Raw genomic sequence first — 25,545 nt, 5'->3', positions numbered from 1 at the left:
TGATCCCCATCCTGGTATATATGGCCCTCATAGTGGCATATATGATCCCCATCCTGGTATATATGGCCCTCATAGTGGCATATATGATCCCCATCCTGGTATATATGGCCCTCATAGTGGCATATATGATCCCCATCCTGGTATATATGGCCCTCATAGTGGCATATATGATCCCCATCCTGGTATATATGGCCCTCATAGTGGCATATATGATCCCCATCCTGGTATATATGGCCCTCATAGTGGCATATATGATCCCCATCCTGGTATATATGGCCCTCATAGTGGCATATATGATCCCCATCCTGGTATATATGGCCCTCATCTTGGGACCATCCTGGGCCCCTCTTGATATGTGTCTTTCATCCTAGTGTATACATTACACACTTTATAAAAAATAAACAATTCTGGGCCCCTGCCAGGTATATGTCCCTAATTCTGATATATATTTTCCCCATCCTGGGCCCATCCTAATATACCAAGATGGAAAATATACTGTATATGTCCCTAATCCTGGTATATATGATCTCCATCCTGGTATACATCATCCCCCATCCAGGTATATATGTCCTTTGTTCTGGTATATATGTCCCCCATCATGGGCTCATCCTGGTGTATATGCCTTCTGTTATGCTGCACACACAAAAAAATAAATGATTATACTCCCCTTCCCTCCGCTCCCCCGGTGTCCTCTTTTGATTCCGGCAACTTGTTACTGCATGTATGTCAGCTGTTGGCTAATCCAAAATGAATATTCACTGCTCCCCATTCCTGGGATTATGGGTGTAGGCCGCAGTGAATATTCACTTTCTGTAATAGTGGGACACACTGTTCATTTCAGGCGCCAGCTTCCTGCTGCAGGGTTTGGGTCAGGAGATCCGCAGCCGTTCCGGACATCCCAGTCCACACTTTTTTGTTTGGGAGCAGAATTGTCTGCTTTCAGCTCTGAAGGATCCAAATGGATTTTCTGTAAAAAAAAAAAACCAAACATACGTTTATCCAGTATAAACTCTGGGGTCATCCCCATACTTTGTAGCTTAGGACCTGGCCAGCGCTAATGTCTCTTGCATTACACTCTTGTCACTGGCACAGAAGGGGTCTAGTGAGAATCAATTAATATGACTGTCAAGATTTTTTTTGGCAGCGGCATCCTGTAATTTCCAAGCTTAATCTCATTGACTGTGTGTCATTGGAAATCTATAACCGGACAAAATATTCACGATTTTCCTCTGAGAGCAGAAAAATGATCCAGACCGGAGAATATTCAGCACCTGAAGGGCTGTTAGTCTTTGTATTGATCTCAGTTGACGGACACGTTATTTATGTTTATGATTTTTTTCTTCTTTTTTTTGCATTATTAGACACCCAAACAAAAATAATAATTATTATTATTTTTTAATTTATTTTAACAGATATTTTTTGCATCAACGCACACACAAACTCCCCCAAAAATAAAGAAATGAAAAAGTGAAAAAATAAAATATATATTGTGTGATATATATGATATACTAGAAGGTGGCCCGATTCTAATGCATCGGGTATTCTAGAATTTACGTATTGTGTAGTTAATGTATGATTTTTGTTATATATATGTTGTTGTGTGTAGTTGCCAAGTGTTTGTGTAGGGCGCTGTAAATGTTCTGGGTGTTGTCTGGGTGTGGCAGGGGGTGAGAGCGGTGTTTGTGTGTTGCGTTGTGTGTTGCATTGTTTGTGGAGCGCTGTGTGTCTGTAGCGTTGTGTGTGTGTTGCACGGTTTGTGTGGGTGTGTGTGTGTGTGTAGGCATGTGTGTGTGTGTGTGGGTGTGTGTGTTTTGGGGGGTGCGTGTGTGTGTTTTGGGGGAGGTATGTTTTGTGCAATGTGTGTGTTGCGCGGTATTGCATATATTTGTGTGTGCCGCGGTGTTTGTGTGTTGTGTGTGTGCGGCGTTGTCTGTGTGTGTGTGGGGGTGTCTGTGTAGGGCGGTGTTTGTGGTTCCCAGTGTGTGTGGTGTGTTCTGCGGTGCGTATGTGGCGGTGTGTGTGTGTTTTGGGGGGAGGTGTGCACCCCCCATCGTGGTCCACCCCCCACGCTGCACCCCCCATCGTGCTCCTTCCCCCATGCTGCGCATCCCCCATCGTGCTCCATCCCCCATGCTGCGCACCCCCCATCGTGCTCCATCCCCCATGCTGCGCAACCCCCATCGTGCTCCATCCCCCATGCTGCGCACCCCCCATCGTGCTCCATCCCCCATGCTGCGCACCCCCCATCGTGCTCCATCCCCCCATTCTTTGCACCCCCCATCGTGCTCCATCCCCCATGCTCCATCCCCCATGCTGCGCACCCCCCATCGTGCTCCATCCCCCATGCTGCAGACCCCCATCGTGCTCCATCTCCCATGCTGCGCACCCCCCATCGTGTTTCATCCCCCCATGCTGCACCCCCCATCGTGCTCCATCCCCCATGCTGCACCCCCCCATCGTGCTCCATCCCCCATGCTGCACCCCCCATCGTGCTCCATCCCCCATAATGTACACCCCCCATCATGTTTCATCCCCCCATTCTGGGCACCCCCCATCGTGTTTCATCCCCCCATTCTGCGCACCCCCCATCGTGGTCCACCCCCCCATGCTGCACCACCCATCGTGCTCCATCCCCCATGCTGCACTCCCCATCGTGCTCCATCCCCCATGCTTCGAACCCCTCAGAGAGGAGTATAATAGGAGGTTTATAATAGGAGTGTAATGGGAGTAGTAGTCCTGGGGAAAGAGGAGTATAATGGGAGGAGTTGTCCTGGGGGGGGTGTACAGGTGCCCTAGCGGCATAGTGTGAGGGGGGCGTGGCCGAGCGGGAATAGTGTGAGGGGCCGTGGCCTAGCGGGCATAGCGTGAGGGGGCGTGGCCTAGCGGGCATCACACGTGAGGGGGCGTGGCCTAGCGGGCATCACATGTGAGGGGCGTGGCCTAGCGGGCATCACACATGAGGGGGCGTGGCCTAGCGAGCATCACATGTGAGGGGCGTGGCCTAGCGGGCATCATGTGTGGGGGCGTGGCCTAACGGGCATCGCGTGCAGGGGCGTGGCCTAGCGTGCATCGCGTGCAGGGGGTGTGGCCTAGCGTGCATCGCGTGCGGGGGCATCGCCTAGCGGGCATCGAGTGCGGGGGGTGGGCCTGGCCAAACGGTTAATCCATGTGGAGGGGCAGGGCCAGGCTGAGCCGAGCGGCCAATCCTTGTGGAGGGGCGGGGCCAGGCCGAGCCCAGCAGCCAATCCGACGGTTGTCACTGTAAGGACACTGTCACGGTGACACAATTTTGGAGCAAGACAGACAGACAGACAGAATAAGGCAATTATATATATAGATATGTATGTGTGAAATGCTTCTATTAGCTTAGTTTTTGTCTTTTAATAATTACATTTATATGTATTTGTTTTGTGTTTTTTGTGTGCAGAATACATTAATACATTCTATTTTGTTAACAGCAGTTATTAACCCGTGCGAAGCCGAGCAGTACAGCTCTTTTTATAGATTTTTTATATATATATATATATATATATATATATATATATATATATATATATATATATATATATATATATATATATATATATATATATATATACACACAGTTAGGTCCAGAAATATTTGGACAGTGACACAAGTTTTGTTATTTTAGCTGTTTACAAAAACATGTTCAGAAATACAATTATATATATATTATGGGCTGAAAGTGCACACTCCCAGCTGCAATATGAGAGTTTTCACATCCAAATCGGAGAAAGGGTTTAGGAATCATAGCTCTGTAATGCATAGCCTCCTCTTTTTCAAGGGACCAAAAGTAATTGGACAAGGGACTCTAAGGGCTGCAATTAACTCTGAAGGCGTCTCCCTCATTAACCTGTAATCAATGAAGTAGTTAAAAGGTCTGGGGTTGATTACAGGTGTGTGGTTTTACATTTGGAAGCTGTTGCTGTGACCAGACAACATGCGGTCTAAGGAACTCTCAATTGAGGTGAAGCAGAACATCCTGAGGCTGAAAAAAAAGAAAAAATCCATCAGAGAGATAGCAGACATGCTTGGAGTAGCAAAATCAACAGTCGGGTACATTCTGAGAAACAAGGAATTGACTGGTGAGCTTGGGAACTCAAAAAGGCCTGGGCGTCCACGGATGACAACAGTGGTGGATGATCGCCGCATACTTTCTTTGGTGAAGAAGAACCCGTTCACAACATCAACTGAAGTCCAGAACACACTCAGTGAAGTAGGTGTATCTGTCTCTAAGTCAACAGTAAAGAGAAGACTCCATGAAAGTAAATACAAAGGGTTCACATCTAGATGCAAACCATTCATCAATTCCAAAAATAGACAGGCCAGAGTTAAATTTGCTGAAAAACACCTCATGAAGCCAGCTCAGTTCTGGAAAAGTATTCTATGGACAGATGAGACAAAGATCAACCTGTACCAGAATGATGGGAAGAAAAAAGTTTGGAGAAGAAAGGGAACGGCACATGATCCAAGGCACACCACATCCTCTGTAAAACATGGTGGAGGCAACGTGATGGCATGGGCATGCATGGCTTTCAATGGCACTGGGTCACTTGTGTTTATTGATGACATAACAGCAGACAAGAGTAGCCGGATGAATTCTGAAGTGTACCGGGATATACTTTTCAGCCCAGATTCAGCCAAATGCCGCAAAGTTGATCGGACGGCGCTTCATAGTACAGATGGACAATGACCCCAAGCATACAGCCAAAGCTACCCAGGAGTTCATGAGTGCAAAAAAGTGGAACCTTCTGCAATGGCCAATTCAATCACCAGATCTTAACCCAATTGAGCATGCATTTCACTTGCTCAAATCCAGACTTAAGACGGAAAGACCCACAAACAAGCAAGACCTGAAGGCTGCGGCTGTAAAGGCCTGGCAAAGCATTAAGAAGGAGGAAACCCAGCGTTTGGTGATGTCCATGGGTTCCAGACTTAAGGCAGTGATTGCCTCCAAAGGATTCGCAACAAAATATTGAAAATAAAAATATTTTGTTTGGGTTTGGTTTATTTGTCCAATTACTTTTGACCTCCTAAAATGTGGAGTGTTTGTAAAGAAATGTGACAATTCCTACAATTTCTATCAGATATTTTTGTTCAAACCTTCAAATTAAACGTTACAATCTGCACTTGAATTCTGTTGTAGAGGTTTCATTTCAAATCCAATGTGGTGGCATGCAGAGCCCAACTCGCCAAAATTGTGTCACTGTCCAAATATTTCTGGACCTAACTGTATATATATGCTTTGCCAAAGTATTCGGCCCCTTTGAATTTTTCAATCTTTTCCCACATTTCAGGCTTCAAACATTTTAATGTTCTGGTGAAGAATCAACAAGTGGGAAACAATTGTGAAGTTGAACGAAATTTATTGCTTTTTTTAAACTTTTATAAAAAATAAATAACTGAAAATTGGGGGGTGCAATATTATTCATCCCCTTTAAGTTAATACTTTGTAGCGCCCCCTTTTGCTGCGATTACAGTTGCAGTCGCTTGGGGTATGTCTATCAGTTTTGCACATCGAGAGGCTGAAATTCTCGCCCATTCTTCCTTTGTAAACAGCTGGAGCTGAGTGAGGTTGGATGGAGGCGTTTGTGAACAGTAGTTTTCAGCTCTTTCCACAGATTCTCGATTGGATTCAGGTCTGAACTGTGACTTGGCCATTCTAACACCTGGATTCGTTTATTTGTGAACCATTCCTTCGTAGATTTTGCTTTATGTTTGGGATCATTGTCTTGTTGGAAGACAAATCTCTGTCCCAGTCTCAGGTCTTTTGCAGACTCCAACAGGTTTTCTTCAAGAATGGTCCTGTATTTGGCTCCATCCATCTTAACCATCTTCCCTGTCCCTGCTGAAGAAAAGCAGGCCCAAACCATGATGCTGCCACCACCATGTTTGACAGTGGGGATGGTGTGTTCAGGGTGATGAGCTGTGTTCCTTTTACGCCAAACATATCGTTTGGCATTGTGCCCAAAAAGTTCAATTTTGGTTTCATCTGAGCAGAGCAACTTCTTCCAACTGTTTGGTGTCTCCCAGGTGGCTTGTGGCAAACTTTAAACAACACTTTTTATGGATATCTTTGAGAAATGGCTTTCTCCTTGCCACTCTTCCATAAAGGCCAGATCTGTGCAGTGTACGACTGATTGTTGTCCTATGGACAGACTCTCCCACCTCAGCTGTAGATCTCTGCAGTTCATCCAGAGGGATCATGGGCCTCTTGGCTGCATCTCTGATCAGTCTTCTCCTTGTTTGAGATGAAAGTTTGGATGGACGGCCGGGTCTTGGTAGATTTGCAGTGGTATGATACTCCTTCCATTTCAATATGATCGCTTGCACAGTGCTTCTTTAGATGGTTAAAGTTTTGGACATTTTTTTTTTTTTAACCAAATCTGGCTTTAAACGTCTCCACAACAGTATCACGGACCTGCCTGTTGTGTTCCTTGGTCTTCATGATGCTCTCTGTGCTTTAAACAGAACCCTGAGACTATCACAGAGCAGGTGCATTTATACGGAGACTTGATTACACACAGGGGCTTATATTTATCATCATCAGTCATTTAGGACAACATTGGATCATTCAGAGATCCTCAATGAACTTCTGGAGTGAGTTTGCTGCACTGAAAGTAAAGGGGATGAATAATATTGCACGCCCCAATTTTCAGTTTATTTTTTTGCAAAAGTTTAAAATAAGTAATAAATTCCGTTCAACTTCACAATTGTGTCCACTTGTTGTTGATTCTTCACCAGAACATTAACATTTTTATCTTTATGTTTGACGCCTGAAATGTGGGAAAAGGTTGAAAAATTCAAGGGGGCTGAATACTTTCACAAAGTACTGTAAATATATATATTATAGTAGAAGGTGGCCCGATTCTAACGTATCGGGTAGTCTAGAATGTGTATGTAGGTTAGCAGATTGCATAATAAGGTAATGAATGGAGTGGATGGGTTCGGTTTAATTTAGTGTTCTTATAATTGTTTATTGGCTTTAAAATGACAAACAGAAGGAGCAGTTGTAATAGATGAGTCTAATGTTTAATGATGTCCATGGCTTGTAATGAGAGAAGGCCATGAACAGTGTAAAGTTAAGGAAAAATATGCTGATGCTGTGATGTGGCCCCATGCTGGTATGTGCCCCCATCGTGGTGCAGCCACCGTCCTGACATATGCCCCCATCCTGCGGGGTAATGTGTGCGGGGGGTGGAGCTGAGCGGGGCCATGGCGCTGAGGACGTCAGTGCCCGGAGACTGCATGGCTGGGGACAGGCGACTATCCAGGTGTGTGTGTGTGTGTATGTGTGTTTGGGGGCTTTCACACTTGCATTCAGCGCAATCCGCCGCTATGGAGAATAGCGCATTCCGTTAATGCACTGCGCTGTTCTCCATAGACTTGTATTGACGACGCACTGTAACGCAAGTGTCTGCGTTGCATCCGCTGGACGACGCTGCGTTGTTAATTTGACAGCATGTAGCGTTTTTTGGATCGTTAAAATATCGCACCTTGACTGATTCCGTTAGAATCCGCCAAGGTGTCTAATGATTGTCTATGGGGGCAGGTTCCGCCGCTATGCGCTAAGCGGCGGAATCCGCTGACGTATCCCGTCACGTTCTACCCCCCCTTCCTTCCCCCCCTTGTTATGGGGAGCCCACCACCCTAACAATATCAACCAGCACCCACCCAAAGTTGCTGCATCCATTAGGTACGACAGTCCCGGGACTGTACCCGGCTCATCCCGAATTGCCCTGGTGCGGTGGTAATCGGGGTAATAAGGAGTTAATGGCAGCTTATTGCTGCCACTAAGTCCTAGGTTAATCATGTCAGGCGTCTCCCCGAAATACCTTCCATGATTAACCTGTAAGTGAAATTAAATAAACACACACACCGAAAAATCCTTTATTTGGAATAAAAGACAAAAAAAACCCCTCTTTTACCACTTTATTAATCCCCAAACACCCATTCAGATCTGACGTAATCCACACGACGCTTTCAGCTCTGCTACATGAAGCTGACAGGGAGCGCCGTAGAACACGACCGCTCTGTGTCAGCACCACGCAGCAACTGAAGTGAGTCGCGCTGTCACCGGACACTTCACTCAGGTAGTGCCTGCGTGTGTGCTGGGATGATGATGGGAACGGCAGTGCCTGCGTGTGTGCGAGGATCATGGGTGCAGTAGTGCAGTGTGTATCATGGGTGCAGTAGTGCCGGGGTGTGTGTTCAGTGTATACATGCGGAGGGTGGAGTGGGGGGGGGTGGAGCCGAGCGGGGCCATGATGCTGAGGACGTCCGTGCCGGGGACTGCATGGCAGGGGACAGGTGACTATTCGTGTGTGTGTGTGCGTGTGTTCAGTGTATACATGCGGGGGGGGAGGGGTGGAGCAGAGTTACGCTGGTAACCATGGTACAAAATTGGGTAACTATGCAAAGCGCTTTGCTTAGTTACCTGATGTGTACCATGGTTACCAGCGTACGCCGACTCCCGGCACGATCCCAGCAACGCAAGGGTATGTCTCGGCTGGGTTGCCGGTGTGTGCTCCTGGGGGTGCAGCTCCGTGTGGGTTTGGGGAAAGGTGTCAGGCGTCGTCCTGCCGCAAAGTAGTTTGTGCTGTTCACTTAGCTGAGCCGTTGGTCGCAGGCTCTTTAGTGCACGTGCTGTGGCGATGGTTGTCACTGTAATGACGTCATTTTGGAGCAAGACAGACAGAATAAGGCAATTATATATACAGTGGAACCTCGCTTAACGAGTAACCCTCTTAACGAGAATTTCGCTATACAAGCAAAGCTTTCTGTAAATTTGTAACCCGCTTTACGAGAAAGCTGTGCTGTACGAGCGAAATCCTCCCCGCACACACTTCCGGTTTCGTTCATCCACCGCGCTCTGACCCGCACTTGCAGTCCACACAAACACACACATGTACGCACAAACACACACAAGTGTGACGCCCCTGGACTAGTCCAGGGTGTCACAGGGAACTGCACTATTCTCTATCCTTGGTGCAGGGCCCACCCTCCTTGGTTCCGGGGTCCGCAACAGTGATTCTGTACTAACAGCACAAATCCTAGTCACCCAAACACTACACTTGTCAGGCACACCAGGGGCGTGGTTCCAGCTGGGAAAGGAACCGCCCACCTATGAGTCAGACAGGCTGGTGGGAGGAGTCAGTTAGACAGTTGGTAGTAACTGAAAAAGAGAGAGGACCTGGTGATTAAGAGCTCCCTGAGGAGAGCCTGGCTGGGTCGCAGACAGTGGCCTGTACTTGACGGCTCAGAGATTAGCGGCGTCAGCACAGCGGAGGGATAGGACTTCCCACACAGAGCAGTCACAGAAAATACCACGTGCCAGCTGCTAAGAGCAGGTCCCAATTAAAAAGAGGGACGGGACCCGAAGGTTTCAAGCCAACGGGGCCAGGGACACACACAGTATACAGTGTATGGAGGAAGGCTCCAGTCCACCACAGAATCACTGAAAGGGACCACCGCACGTGCAGTCACCGAGTGCAGCAGTACCAAGAGACTTTGTTTACCTCAGAGTCTGTGTCCACTGAATGCGTCATCACACCTGAGTGAGTACCCTGGCTCCCCAGCGCCCTGCCGGCCCTATATCAATATAGGCTGTTCCTACCTATTCCCTACCCTGAGTCCCGGGGCCCCTACCTGCGGAGGGAATCACCACCAGGCTGCCCCAACACCATCAGCCCCGGCACTCCCATACAGCAGCGGCGGTATTCCTTATTACCGCACACCGCAGGTGGCGTCACAAATATTCTCCCCCGTAAAAAACCTTTTTGTTTTTCATCAAAGTGTCTGCCGAGCAGTCCGACTGCTGCTAGGGCGTCACACATTGATTTTTGGCGTCACGAACAGGATTGGACTGGACCCACTAACCTGGGTGACGTGCGCCTTCTCCAAAACTGTTGAGCCCAAAGTGAATAAAAAAAAAAAAAAAAAATTCAGTTGCCGCCATCTTGCTGCTGAAAACCAAGGGGGCATAGAAAGATGTCGGCGCCGGGTGAAGCGAGCGCAGCGGCAGTTCCCCCTCAAGATCAAGGTGACATGGACGCACGAGCGACCGCGCAGATAATGCCAATGACTTTACCGTATGTGCCAGGCGCTACCTGGCTACCACAATATGATGGTTCCCCTGACACTCTGCAAGGATTCAAAAGAAAAATCCGCACACTCCTGGATATGTTTGGGATGAATGACCGGCAGCAAGCGTCCGTACTACTCGGCCAGTTATCAGGCGCCGCAGAGCTGGAGGCGGAGACCTGGACAGATCAGGACCGGGCCTCAGTAACTGCCATTTTTGAACGTCTGCGACTTTCCTTTGAAAACCGCACTGAGGCAGAACTCCGGATAAAGTTTTACAACTGCAAGCAGCGCCCACAAGAAAGCATTAGAGACTATGCTCTGAGGCTGCAATCAGCGCTACGGACTCTCAAACTAACCATTCCCATCAGTGAATCTGAAGGAAACAAGGTGCTTGTTGAACAGTTTCTGCAAGGCCTGGGGTCAGTGGAGGACCGCAAGCAGCTACGGCTGTGGACTCTGGAATATCCTGCAATGGACTTTGCTGTTTTAAAAGACCGAGCCATCAAGGCTTTGCAAACCCCAGAGCCAACTGATTCTCCTGCTACGTCCTGGCAAGCCGGCACTTCTCCTCTACATGTGCCACCTCCTGTTAGAGCACTGCCAGAGCCAAAGACCCCAGCAGCGCCTGCAGGCGATACCAGTGATTTGTCTTTACAGGTGCAGCAGCTGAGCAGTGATGTTGCAAGGATCCTAGAGGCAATGCAGCTCAAGCCCAAGACCAAGCCGGCGGAGAAGATCCAGCTTGCTAACTGCCCAGATGACGTCCCTTGGATGAGAGGGAGGACCTCGACATACAGAGGAAGGAACCGTGACCAGTATGAAAACCTTGTTTGTTATAGGTGCAACAAGACTGGTCACTACGCCCGTTATTGTCCTTTAAACGGGCCACCCCTGGGGCCAAGGGCCACTCCCCAGGACTAAATCAACAAGGCCCAGCAGACTGGCGGGAGCGGTATGTTGGAGGAAGGACCATCGTTTCCATCACCTTGGATGGGATTCCGACTTCAGCACTTCTTGATACCGGCTCCCAGGTAACAACTATACCCCAAGTACTGTATACCAAATTCTGGTCAACTGAGGAACTCGCCCCACCGGACAATGACCTCACCATTTATGCTGTAAATGGTTTACCAGTAACACAACTCGGGTTCAAGGAGGTAACCATCAAGGTGGGCAGGGTGGAGTTAGCACGCCAAGGACTCATAGTAGTGCAGAATGACCCTAGTGACCGGAACCCTAAGATGATTTTGGGGACTAATGTTATTGAGAATTGTATGGGGGAAGTATTGTTTCTTCTCCAACAGCTCTCTGAAACTGCAGGAACGGGACGCCAGAGGGTCCTGCAAAGAGAGATTCGAGACCTCCAGCAGAGGCAACAGGTAAATTTGTCTGGTGGGGAAATTGGCGGTGTACGGGTAATGGATGCAGCTCCTGTGGTAGTGCCCCCACGGAGTGAGATGATGATATGGTGCAGGGCAGCTGTAGGCTCCCGTGGACAGAATTACCAGGCAGTGGTAGAGGCCCTACCTTCAGAGCACTGGTCTACAGTACTGACAGCCAGAGGGGTAGTCGATGTCCGTAAGGGGAGAGTGCCCGTGCGAGTGTTGAATTGCGGGGAGGAAGAGGTTAGACTGCCCAGGTATGCTACCATAGCCAAATTGTACACTGTGAGTGAGAATTTCATCCAGACAGTAAAGTCCTCAGCCACACCAGATCAGTCAGCCACAGACAGTTCCAGATTCAGCAAGAACAGTGGTGTCAAGAGTTACATGTAGGTACTGACTCCACTCCACTACATCAAAAACAAGGGGTCTACAGGGTGGTTCAGGAGTATGAGCAAGTGTTTAGTAAACACCCATTAGACTTTGGGAGGGTGAAAGGGGTTCAGCATCATATACCCACAGGCATTCATCCACCTATAAAGGAAAGGTATAGGCCCATACCACCTGCTCACTACCAGTGTGCCAAAGACATGCTGAGAAGTATGAAGGAGGCTGGGGTCATCCATGATAGTTGCAGCCCCTGGGCAGCCCCGCTAGTCCTAGTGAAGAAGAAAGACGGCACTATGAGGATGTGCGTGGACTATAGGAGAATTAACAACATCACACATAAGGATGCCTATCCACTGCCCAGAATTGAAGAGTCCTTGACTGCATTAAGATCTGCAAATTACTTCTCTACCCTTGACCTCACTAGTGGTTATTGGCAAGTGTCTGTTGCTGAGGAGGATCGCGAGAAGACCGCCTTTGCCACCCCGATGGGATTATGTGAATTTAACAGCATGCCATTCGGGCTGTGCAATGCACCTGGTACGTTTCAACGACTCATGGAGAGCTGTTTAGGCCATTGCAACTTCGAGACTGTCCTGCTGTACCTGGACGACGTAATTGTATATTCCAAGACCTATGAGGAGCATCTGGGACATCTGGCAGAAGTATTTGAAGCCCTTTCCAGGTACGGGATGAAACTAAAACCCTCCAAATGTCACCTGCTGAAGCCCAAAGTCCAATACCTGGGGCATGTGGTAAGTGCCGAAGGTGTGGCTCCGGACCCTGAGAAAATCACAGCTATCCAGAACTGGCCCAGGCCTCAGAACATCAAAGAGGTGCGCCAATTCCTGGGATTGATGGGGTACTACCGGAGGTTCGTGAAAGGCTATACCAAGATGGCATCCCCCTTACAAGATCTCCTAGTCGGACAAAGAAAGCACGGCAAGACTTCTGGCTCTCCATTCACATGGGGTGAGGAGCAGGAGAAGTCCTTCAAGTGGATGAAGTCAGCTTTGACAGGAGATGAGATTCTGGCATATCCTGACTATAACCTCCCATTTGTGCTGTACACTGATGCCAGCAACGTGGGGCTGGGAGCTGTTCTATCCCAGGTACAGGATGGCAAGGAAAAGGTGATTGCATACGCCAGCAGGAAACTCCGTCCAACAGAAAGAAATCCTGAGAACTATAGTTCTTTCAAGCTGGAGTTCTTAGCACTTGTTTGGGCAGTGACAGAGAAGTTTAAGCATTACCTGGCTTCTGCAAAATTCACCGTATATACAGACAATAACCCGTTGACACACCTGGACACGGCGAAGCTTGGAGCTTTGGAGCAGCGGTGGGTAGCACGACTGGCAAATTACGATTTCACTATAAAGTACAGGGCTGGTCGCAAGAACGCTAACGCTGATGCGTTGTCCAGGATGCCCCAGTTGTGTGATGATGGGAGGCATGAAGATGACCTGGAGGAGATTGAGATACCTGCTTTCCATCGCCCTACTGATAGAGTGAAACCCCGATATTATAGTGATCAGCAAGAGGCGACCTTCAACCCATTGCCCCACCATGGTTGGCAAGAAGCCCAAGATAATGACCCTGCAATCAGATTGATAAAGGCATTGATATCCGAGGCTGATTCACACCTTGAACCAGATGCTCCAGAAGAAGCTAAGAAATTGTGGAAAGAAAGAAGTCGTCTGTGTTTCCATGGAGGCAAGTTGTGCAGAAGTCTCATTAATCCAAAAACGCATGAGAGAATATGCCAGATAGTAATACCCACAGCATATGCACCAGTGGTGTTGGAGGCCTATCATGATAGAGCTGGGCACTTTGGTTGGAAGAAGTTGGAAATGTTGCTGAGAAGTCGCTTTTATTGGACTGGGATGAGAGATACCATAGAAGCTTGGTGCAGGAACTGTGGTCCATGTACATTAAGGAGAAAAGATAGCACCAGTCAGCGAGCGCCATTGCAACCAATAGTAACTACCCAGCCTCTAGAACTCGTTGCCTTAGACCACGTCAAGCTCACACCAAGCAGGAATGGGTACACCTATGCACTCACCATAGTAGATCACTATTCAAGATTCCTGGTGGTGGTACCTGTCAAAGATCTAACTGCCAGCACTGCGGCGAAGGCTTTCCAGGCACATTTTTGCAGACCCCACGGTTACCCAGATCACGTCCTAACAGATCAAGGTCCCGCTTTTGAAGCAGAAATCTTCCAGGAATTTTGTAAATTGTATGGGTGTAAGAAGATACGCACTGCCCCCTACCACGCACAAACAAATGGGATGTGTGAGAAGATGAACTATGTAGTCATCAACCTGCTGAAAACTCTACCCCTTGAGGAGCGGAACGAGTGGCCTGAAAAATTGCCAGATCTTGTGGACATGTACAATAGTATTCCTGTGAGTTTCACTAAATGCACACCCGCTTATCTCATGAGGGCTAGACCTGGGAGACTGCCAGTGGATCTGGAGATGGAAGTTGAGATGCCTGAAGTTTATTCCCCAAATGCAGATTGGGATACCAAGCGTAGAGCTCAATACAGGCAAATTCAAGAGTATGTCGAGGAGAATCTGGACCAAAGTAGGGAAAAGCAAGAAAGAAGCTTTAACAAGCAAGCCCAAGCCCCTCCATTTTCACCAGGAGAAGTGGTCTTAAAAAGAAAAAGAAAGATGCATAAACTGGACGACCAGTGGGAAAGAGAGCCATATGTGGTCCAGCCTTCCAATTTCAACAACCAGAAGACCTGTCTTGTCAGCAAGGACCAAGGAAGAACCACAGCTGTAATTTCCCGTGACCACTTGAAAAAGTGCCCTGAACCCCTGAACATCCAGAAGGAAGAACAGCCCCAACCTCAAGTGACTGAGAAAAAGAAGAGAGTGATCCACACCATCCTAGGTGACTTCCCGGAAGATTGGCCTATGTACAATGGAGCAGTGATTGTGCCTGTACTCACATTCCCGCAACCCGCGGAAGAACCAGAACCAAGGAGGCCTGAAATCATTGCACCTAGAGAAGTACCCATACCAGCACCACGAACACGTAGATTACCACCTACAACACCTAGCACCAGTAGTGGGGAACAGGTAGTAGCAAACACCACAGTACAAGGGTTAGAGGGAAGCCAGGAGCTGAGAAGGTCCACCCGTGTGAACTTTGGTCAGCCCCCACATAGGTTCAGAGATGAGGAATGGTAGCGGAACCCGGCTACTCTACCCTAATGTAAATAGTCTAAATATAGAGTAAATTTAAAAATGTTTAGTATTTTCCATGCTTTTAATTCTACTATTTTCCATGCTAAAGATAGTCATGTAAGACATGTTGATATAGAGTGTTGATAAGAAGAATGTTGATTTTATTTTAATTACCTGGATTCATGACCTGATTGACGACCAATGATAAGTTTTATTGAAAATGGACCTTTGGCTACAGGACTGGTGGTAGCCAGCACGAACTGGTGCTATTGTAAATGGTTATTTCCCATTCATAGCCACGGACTGCATCCCCACCTACAGGAGAAGACACAGGTGGAGGAGAGACCTGGGAGACATATGGCCCAGGTCTGGCCACCAACAGGAGCGGTGGCTTGCCTCCTTTTGGAACTTTGGGGGTGGGATGAAGGATTGGGAAAGCGAAACGTTGGGTTCAAGTGCCTCCCCTGCGTGGGATGGATAGATATGTTTTTCTTATTAAAATGTTCACTTTTTGCAGATAAAAATAAACACTCTGGGTGCACTGTAGCTCGGGGACGAGCTACGTTTAACCAAGGGGGAATGTGACGCCCCTGGACTAGTCCAGGGTGTCACAGGGAACTGCACTATTCTCTATCCTTGGTGCAGGGCCCACCCTCCTTGGTTCCGGGGTCCGCAACAGTGATTCTGTACTAACAGCACAAATCCTAGTCACCCAAACACTACACTTGTCAGGCACACCAGGGGCGTGGTTCCAGCTGGGAAAGGAACCGCCCACCTATGAGTCAGACAGGCTGGTGGGAGGAGTCAGTTAGACAGTTGGTAGTAACTGAAAAAGAGAGAGGACCTGGGGATTAAGAGCTCCCTGAGGAGAGCCTGGCTGGGTCGCAGACAGTGGCCTGTACTTGACGGCTCAGAGATTAGCGGCGTCAGCACAGCGGAGGGATAGGACTTCCCACACAGAGCAGTCACAGAAAATCCCACGTGCCAGCTGCTAAGAGCAGGTCCCAATTAAAAAGAGGGACGGGACCCGAAGGTTTCAAGCCAACGGGGCCAGGGACACACACAGTATACAGTGTATGGAGGAAGGCTCCAGTCCACCACAGAATCACTGAAAGGGACCACCGCACGTGCAGTCACCGAGTGCAGCAGTACCAAGAGACTTTGTTTACCTCAGAGTCTGTGTCCACTGAATGCGTCATCACACCTGAGTGAGTACCCTGGCTCCCCAGCGCCCTGCCGGCCCTATATCAATATAGGCTGTTCCTACCTATTCCCTACCCTGAGTCCCGGGGCCCCTACCTGCGGAGGGAATCACCACCAGGCTGCCCCAACACCATCAGCCCCGGCACTCCCATACAGCAGCGGCGGTATTCCTTATTACCGCACACCGCAGGTGGCGTCACAAATATTCTCCCCCGTAAAAAAACTTTTTGTTTTTCATCAAAGTGTCTGCCGAGCAGTCCGACTGCTGCTAGGGCGTCACACAAGCACACACATACAGTATTATGGTCACCTTACCTTCCGTTCCACCGCTGGCCTCATGGTTCTTGTAGTTCCCGGGTACATCGCGACGTCTTCGCGGTGAACTACAAGACCCAGGAGGCCGGCGGTGGAACGGAAGGTAAGGTGAGCATATAATATGTTTACCTTTCGTTTCATCGCCGGCCTCCTGGGTGCTGTAGTGCGCCGCTACGCTCCACTCCAGGCTGTGTATCTGCATCCATAGTGACGAGGGAGGAACTTCCTGTCATCGCTAATGAAAGGCAGAGCGCTGGCCAATCAGAGGCAAGCGGCTCTGCCTTTAACGTCAGCGCTCTGGCCGGGAAGTTCCTGCCTCGTCGTTATGGTAACGCGTTACACAGCCCAGCCCCGTACCAGAGAACAGCAAGTCCCAGCAGACCGGCGATGGAACGGAAGGTAAGATGAGCATATAATATGTGTGTGTGCATGCGTGTGTTTGTGTGTGTTTGTGTGTGTTTGTGTGTGTTTGTGTGTGCTTGTGTGTGCTTGTGTGTGCTTGTGTGTGCTTGTGTGTGCTTGTGTGTGCTTGTGTGTGCTTGTGTGTGCTTGTGTGTGCTTGTGTGTGCTTGTGTGTGCTTGTGTGAGTTTGTGTGTGTTTGTGCATGTGTGGAATGATAGAATAGAGGACCAGGATGGGACACTTTGGAAGTTGTGGAATGAATTATCTGCATTGCAATGATTTCCTATGGGAAATCTTGCTTTGCTAAACGAGTACCTTGATTAACAAGCACACTCCCAGAACGGATTGTTCTCGTTAAGCAAGGTTCCACTGTATATAATGATTTTGCATTATTACACACACACACACACACACACACACACACACACACACACACACACACACACACACACCCTAAACTGGGGCTTTGAAGCCATAGCTCCCGGTATGTCCTGACCTGTGGGGAGTAGATGTTTCGCTGCAGATCACTGCCCCAAATGCTGTCGTTTTCCAGGATCTGCATCTTTCTCCCAAATTTGCAGTGGACTGAATCCAGACATCACGCTCGGAGTATATGGGGGGATTTACAGACCGGCCGAGGGTCTCCTGCCCCGAAGCCCGCAGCCTCATATATGTGTAAGACTGTGGAGCTTTATTGACATCTGAATTTGGGGTCAGACAGAGTGGTCTGCTATAACCATGGTGGTCCGACCGTGCACGTCCAGCTGCGGGGGGTGCCGTATTGTGACAGCTTTTTTTTTTTATTGAGTATTTCCCCATGAAATATCTCTGTAGCATATTTTCTTAGAACTCTGTGTTGTGCTGTTCCTCTCTTATCCCTCCTGGAAATGTGTGAATAGATTGGAAACTGATTTGTTACCGCTGTTGTCAATGGGACTTAACTGTACATGGACACTACTGCCTGTCCCAGGGAGAATGGGAACACCTAGTAATTAATGAAAAAAAATAATTAATTACCCAGAGGAGTAATAGAGGAACGGCACAATACAGTAATCTTATTATCTTATGGGGACTAATTATTATTGTCACGATGTGATGTCGGGTGTCACGCCAGGTACGAGAGGATCCCAGTGAGTGGCACAACATAGAGGGAACACCAGGGTAATGTCACCCTAGGGGAGGGCCCCTGGCAAGCAACGCAACCCAAAGGGTGCACCAGGGAAGCAATACAATGGAAGTCCCTTGCACTAGGGAGAGGGGAGCGGGGTCACTTCTTAACACTCACCTGAGGCTGATCCCTGCGCTCCCTAATGTCCCTAGACGGGTCTTTAACACTATGCGGCATCTCAAACCTAGCCCCTCGCTGGCCCTAAACTCACTCTGACTAGTGAATGTCGCTACATAAGACATCATGAGGTAAGTAAGACAGACCAAAAAGCACGGCAAGGGTTCTTCAATTGGAAACTTCGCAGCTGCAATAGTAACAACACCACAGCTATGCAGCGCTGAGTTCCTTCAGCATGGTCAGCATAGGTATGAGCTATAGCCGGCATAGGTTGGATATCATATCATAGTATCATATCATCATAGTTTTTAAGGTTGAAGGGAGACTCTAAGTCCATCTAGTTCAACCCGTAGCCTAACATGTTGATCCAGAGGAAGGCAAAAAAAACCCCAATGTGGCAAACAAGTTCCAATGGGGAAAAAATGTCCTTCCTGACTCCACATCCGGCAATCAGACTAGTTCCCTGGATCAATACCCTGTCATAAAATCTAATATACATAACTGGTAATATTAAATTTTTCAAGAAAGGCATCCAGGCTCTGCTTAAATGTTAGTAGTGAATCACTCATTACAACATCATGCGGCAGAGAGTTCCATAGTCTCACTGCTCGTACAGTAAAGAATCCTCGTCTGTGATTATGATTAAACCTTCTTTCCTCAAGACGTAGCAGATGCCCCCGTGTTCCAGTCGCAGGCCTAGGTGTAAAGAGATCTTTGGAAAGGTCTCTGTACTGTCCCCTCATATAGTTATACATTGTGATTAGATCCCCCCTAAGCCTTCGTTTTTCCAGACTAAATAACCCCAAGTTTAATAACCTGTCTTGGTATTGCAGCCCACCCATTCCTCTAATAATCTTGGTGGCTCTTCTCTGCACCCTCTCCAGTTCAGCTATGTCCTTCTTATATATCGGTGACCAGAATTGTACACAGTATTCTAAGTGCGGTCGCACTAGTGACTTGTACAGAGGTAGAACTATATTTTTTTCATGAACACTTATACCTCTTTTAATACATCCCATTATTTTATTAGCCCTGGCAGCAGTTGCCTGACACTGTCCACTAAAGTGAAGTTTACCATCCACCCATACACCCAAGTCTTTTTCTGTGTCTGTTTTACCCAGTGTTCTACAATTAAGTACATAATCATAAATGTTATTTCCTCTACCCAAGTGCATGACCTTACATTTATCTACATTAAACTTCAATTGCCACTTCTCAGCCCAATCCTCCAATTTACATAAATCTCCCTGTAATATAAAATTATCCTCCTCTGTATTGATTACCCCGCAGAGTTTAGTATCATCTGCAAATATTGAAATTCTACTCCGCATGCCCCCAACAAGGTCATTTATAAATATGTTGAAAAGAAGCGGGCCCAATACTGACCCCTGTGGTACCCCACTATGAACTGAGACCCAGTCCGAGTACGTACCATTAATAACCACCCTTTGTTTCCTATCACTGAGCCAGTTTTTAACCCAGTTACACATATTTTCCCCTATCCCCATTATTCTCATTTTATGTACCAACCTTTTGTGTGGCACCGTATCAAAAGCTTTTGAAAAGTCCATATACACAACATCCACTGCATTTCCCTGGTCCAGACTTGAACTTACCTCTTCATAGAAGCTGATCAAATTAGTTTGACAGGATCGATCCCTCATAAACCCATGCTGATACTCTGTCATAAGGTTATTTTTCTTGAGATACTCCAGTATAGCATCTCTCAAGAACCCCTCAAGGATTTTACCAACCGTAGAGGTTAAACTTACCGGCCTATAATTTCCCGGCTCAGTTTTTGTCCCCTTTTTGAATATTGGCACCACATTTGCTATGCGCCAGTCCTGCGGTACCGACCCTGTTATTAAGGAATCTGAGAAGATTAAAAATAATGGTCTATCTATCATGGCATTTTCTTGTATAAAAACCGTAGAAAAAAAGTCATTCAGCAGGTTGGCTTTACCCTCATCCCCTTCCACCATTTCACCAAGACTATTTTTAAGGGGGCCAACACTATCGCTTTTCAGTTTTTTACTGTTTATGTAGTTAAAGAATATTTTAGGATTATTTTTACTTTCTCTCGCAATGAGTCTCTCTGTCTCAAACTTAGCTAACTTAATTTGCTTTTTACATATTTTATTTAATTTTCTATAATTATATAATGCCTCATCACTACCTACCCTCTTTAATTCTTTTAAGGCTTTCTGTTTTTCTTTTATTGCTTCCCTTACAGCTCTATTTAGCCATAGGGGTTTCCTCCTATTTCTAGCATGTTTGTTCCCATAGGGTATATTTTCTGCACAAGCCCTATTCAGGATGCTCATAAAAGTCTCCCATTTGCTTTGTGTACTTTTATTACTTAGTACATCATCCCAGTTTATTGCACTAAGATCATCTCTCAACCGTTTAAAATTTGCTTTCCTGAAGTTTAGTGTCCTTGTAGCCCCTCTACTAGACATCTTACTAAAGAATACATGAAAACTTATTATTTTGTGATCACTATTCCCCAAGTAACCCCCAACTTGTATATTTGATATGCGGTCTGGCCTATTGGTTAGTACAAGGTCTAGTAGTGCTCCCCCTCTTGTGGGGTCCTGTACCATTTGTGAAAGGTAATTATCTTTCATTGTTATCAAAAATCTATTTCCTTTGCTGGAACTGCAAGTTTCTGTTCCCCAATTTATATCAGGATAGTTAAAGTCCCCCATAATAATTACCTCTCCGAGACTCGCTGCTTTATCAATTTGCTTTATGAGGAGATTCTCTACCTCTTCCATAATATTCGGCGTCTTATAACACACCCCTATCAGTATTTTATTATTCATTCTCCCCCCCCTTATCTCCACCCATAGGGACTCTACATTCTCAGTACCCTCACATATGTTGTCACGCAGGATGGGTTTTAAGGATGATTTTACATATAGACACACACCTCCCCCTCGCTTATTTGTACGGTCATTCCTGAATAGGCTATAACCCTGTAAATTAACAGCCCAGTCATAGCTCTCATCCAGCCATGTCTCTGATATCCCCACTATATCATAATTTTCTTCCAACAATATTAATTCTAATTCCTCCACCTTATTTGTGAGGCTTCGGGCATTAGTGTACATGCACGTTACGTATGACTCTGTACCTGTATTCCTGCTTACTGTATTAACTGTCCTAACCCTTCCCCCCGTACCACCCCCAATTTCATTACTTGTGCCCTGGTCACTATCTGCACTACATTCCCCTTCTATAAAGTGAATACCCTCACCCCCCATTCCTAGTTTAAACACTCCTCCAACCTTCTAGCCATTTTCTGCCCCAGCAGAGCTGCACCTTCCCCATTAAGATGCAACCCATCCCTAGCATAGAATCTGTAGCCAACTGAAAAGTCGGCCCAATTCTCCAGGAACCCAAAACCCTCTTTCCTACACCAATTCCTGAGCCACCTGTTAACCTCCCTGATCTCCCTTTGCCTCTCTAGTGTGGCTCGTGGCACAGGTAGTATTTCCGAAAATACCACCTTTGAGGTCCATGCTTTAAGCTTACAACCTAATTCCCTGAAATCATCTTTAAGGACCTTCCACCTACCTCTAACTTTGTCATTTGTGCCAATGTGTACAATGACCGCTGGCTCCTCCCCAGCCCCTCCCAGTAATCTGTCAACCCGATCAGCGATGTGCCGAACTCGAGCGCCAGGAAGACAACACACTGTTCGGCGATCCCTGTCTTTGTGACAGATTGCCCTATCTGCCCCCCTAATAATTGAGTCCCCCACTACCAGTACCTGTCTTGCCTGCCCTGCACTCCTATTCCCCCCCTTACTGGAGCAGACACTCCTCTGGCATTCAGAGGTCATGCCTTGCTGCAGCAATGCTACCCCTGTAATGACATCCCCCTCATCTGCCAAGTTTGCAAACCTATTGGGGTGTGTCAGTTCAGGACTAGCCTCCCTAGCACTTTTCCCTTTACCCCCCTTTCTAACTGTCACCCAGCTACCTACCTCACCGTCCTGCCGCTCCCTACTACGATCCTCCCCCACATCTGACCCAGCAAGCTGCTGCTCAGTGAGCAGCACACTCCTTTCCATATTGCTAATGCATCTCAGAGTTGCCAGCTGCTCATTTAGATCCAGTATCTGGGCTTCCAAATGTGCAACTTGCGCACATCTCGAACAACAGTATGCACCCTCGAACGGCTTTTCAAGGACTGCATACATGAGACAAGATGTACACTGGATCGCATTAGCAATAGTGGAGCACATTTTCTAATGGGGATAGCACTAAACAAATGTTAAGTAATTAAACAACTAAATACAAACAATTCTACTCACACTCACTTTTGCTCACACTTTGCTCACTCACGCTCACAATGAAGAAGACAGGCTAAAATTCGCGCGCCTGGCGGCGCGCGGTTTTCAGAAGTTTTCCTTCCGGCTGTAACGGCCAAAACCCGGTTCTCCTTGAGCTCGCGGTGACTCTTCACTTATCCCAGAAGGCACTGGGAATATGCAAATTATCCTCGATATTTTTTGCAGAAGGCAGTGGCTGCAGATGAGGTTACAACTACCTGTTAGATCACTGCAGGATAGAAAGGCACCTTAACTCCTTCAGTGCCGGATGGAATTAAATATGATGAGAGGGCAATAAAAGGGGATCTACGATCTACAATGCGCTGTGACCTTCTGATCCCAGATCCTCCCGAGTGTACATCAGGCCGTGACACACTCATGACAGATAGGAGCCACAGCAAAGATCGCTAACACTAATGTACACTTCTGAGGGGGCAGGTTCACACCACCGGTGGTGCGGAAAGCGTCCAAATTTTGCTCTCCTTGGGTGGCAGATTTGTTGACTTCAAGGAACTTTCCATTGCTTGAGATTTGTGATTTCTGCTTCCCCCCCCCCCTTTTTAATATCTTTCATTGTATTTGCTCTCGGTCTTGTGCAGCTCTACCCACGAGAAGAAAAGCAGAACCAACCTGGTGATGAAGCAGGGCCGATTCTACCTGAAGCACAACACCTTGTCCGAAGATATTCCCATCGCCATTATATTCAAGGTGGGTTCAGCCGTCGCTGCAGCTAATGAAAGGGCAACCGTGTTTCTTCATACATGGCGCCGTCCTATTCAGCGTCGCGGGAAAATATGGTACGAAATAGTGGTGCCGATGTCGTAAAAGTTTAACACAAGGTGATGGGTCTCTGAAAGGGAATCTGTCAGCAGGTTTTTGCCATGTAATCTGATGTAAGGGCTGGGAGCCTGATTCCAGTGATGTGTCACTGGTTTCAATAAAATCAGTATTTTATTAGCAGAAGCTTATCACTTGAGGACTAGGTGTCTCGTGCCTTGTAGTCTAACCACGCCCCCACCGCTAATCAGTGGCTTTATGTCACAGTGGACACCGAAAGCTGCCAATCAGTGGCGTGGGCTGGGTTAAACACAGCTTTCCTAGTTCAGCTAGATCTGCTGCAAAACTGATTGTATCACAACCGCTGCACCCAGTAACTAATTGACACATCGCTGCAATCTGGGTCAGGTGCTTGGTGCTCCTTGAGAGCAGTCGGACGCTCGGATAGGCTTAACTTGTCTACCAAGTATAATAGACGTCAATGGGGAACATGAGCATTTTTTTGAGAGATCTTCTGAAATATGCTTAAGCGTCTAATTGACTTCCATAATATTGTGAACACAAATTGCGTCTGAGCATCCGACTGCTCATCACTAGTTACCAGTACAGAGCACCCGAGCATGGTAGTGCCCGCTCATCACTAGTTACCAGTACAGAGCACCTGAGCATGGTAGTGCCCGCTCATCACTAGTTACCAGTACAGAGCACCTGAGCATGGTAGTGCCCGCTCATCACTAGTTACCAGTACAGAGCACCCGAGCATGGTAGTGCCCGCTCATCACTAGTTACCAGTACAGAGCACCCGAGCATGGTAGTGCCCGCTCATCACTAGTTACCAGTACAGAGCACCCGAGCATGGTAGTGCCCGCTCATCACTAGTTACCAGTACAGAGCACCCGAGCATGGTAGTGCTCGCTCATTACTAGTTACGAGTACTGAGCACCTGAGCATGGTAGTGCTCGCTCATCACTAGTTACCAGTACTGAGCACCTGAGCATGGTAGTGCCCGCTCATCACTAGTTATGAGTACTGAGCACCTGAGCATGGTAGTGCCCACTCATCACTAGTTACGAGTACTGAGCACCCGAGCATGGTGGTGCCCACTCATCACTAGTTACGAGTACTGAGCACCCGAGCATGGTAGTGTCCGCTCATCACTAGTTACGAGTACTGAGCACCCGAGCATGGTAGTGTCCGCTCATCACTAGTTACGAGTACTGAGCACCCGAGCATGGTAGTGCCCACTCATAACTAGTTACGAGTACTGAGCACCCGAGCATGGTAGTGCCCGCTCATCACTAGTTACGAGTACTGAGCACCCGAGCATGGTAGTGCTCGCTCATCACTAGTTACGAGTACTGAGCACCCGAGCATGGTAGTGTCCGCTCATCACTAGTTACGAGTACTGAGCACCCGAGCATGGTAGTGCCCACTCATAACTAGTTACGAGTACTGAGCACCCGAGCATGGTAGTGCTCGCTCATCACTAGTTACGAGTACTGAGCACCTGAGCATGGTAGTGCCCGCTCATCACTAGTTACGAGTACTGAGCACCTGAGCATGGTAGTGCCCACTCATCAATAGTTACAAGTACCGAGCACGGTAGTGGTCACTCATAACTATTGGCCATATACGGTATATATCCTAGTGAACATAAATTTGAGGCCAGGCTCTTCATTATTGATTATTGACCTGACAGAAGCCACAGTTCAAAGAAAGGAATCGGATCTCGCCCCTCCGCCTTCTCTGGAACACACACGAAGCGGATATTACTGCGACAAGATGTCTTGCTGATTAATAAGATCCCATTATGTGCTGTTCTTTTTAGCTCCTTGAGTATATGGGTGAAATTTGATCTTCCACTGTGCTTACTCTGCCTACAACCTCCTTACTGCGCTCAGATTCACCATTCACCTCCTTAAAGTGATTTCATGTCCTCTCTCAAGTTTTCCACACGTATGGCAAGAGCATTAAGAGTCTTATTATTAGCCTCCTTAACCTATTTTAACAGGCTCTGTGTAATACCGGATTTCTTCTGTGGTGGCGCTGGAGGGTCATTGAACACTGTGCTGGGGATTTCAGCAATAATATTGAGAAACATTGATAATATGGCGTATATACCGACGATTACAAGCCTAACATAAATC

The 25,545-nt window shown here is 47.5% G+C and overlaps 1 protein-coding gene across 1 annotated transcript in view; it reads left to right on the top strand.

Moving 5' to 3' along the window:
• Positions 1–25,545, top strand: part of POLR3B (RNA polymerase III subunit B) — a 209,271-nt gene that overhangs the window by 45,935 nt on the left and 137,791 nt on the right. The window contains 1 exon segment of the mRNA XM_075344277.1: positions 23,221–23,329. Within this exon segment, the coding sequence (XP_075200392.1) occupies positions 23,221–23,329 (109 nt within the window).

The sequence above is a fragment of the Anomaloglossus baeobatrachus genome, chromosome 4, assembly GCF_048569485.1.
Source record: "Anomaloglossus baeobatrachus isolate aAnoBae1 chromosome 4, aAnoBae1.hap1, whole genome shotgun sequence".
NCBI lineage: Eukaryota > Metazoa > Chordata > Amphibia > Anura > Aromobatidae > Anomaloglossus > Anomaloglossus baeobatrachus.
Note: the sequence above shows the minus strand (reverse complement) of the source record. Positions and strands in the feature narration are given on the sequence as shown.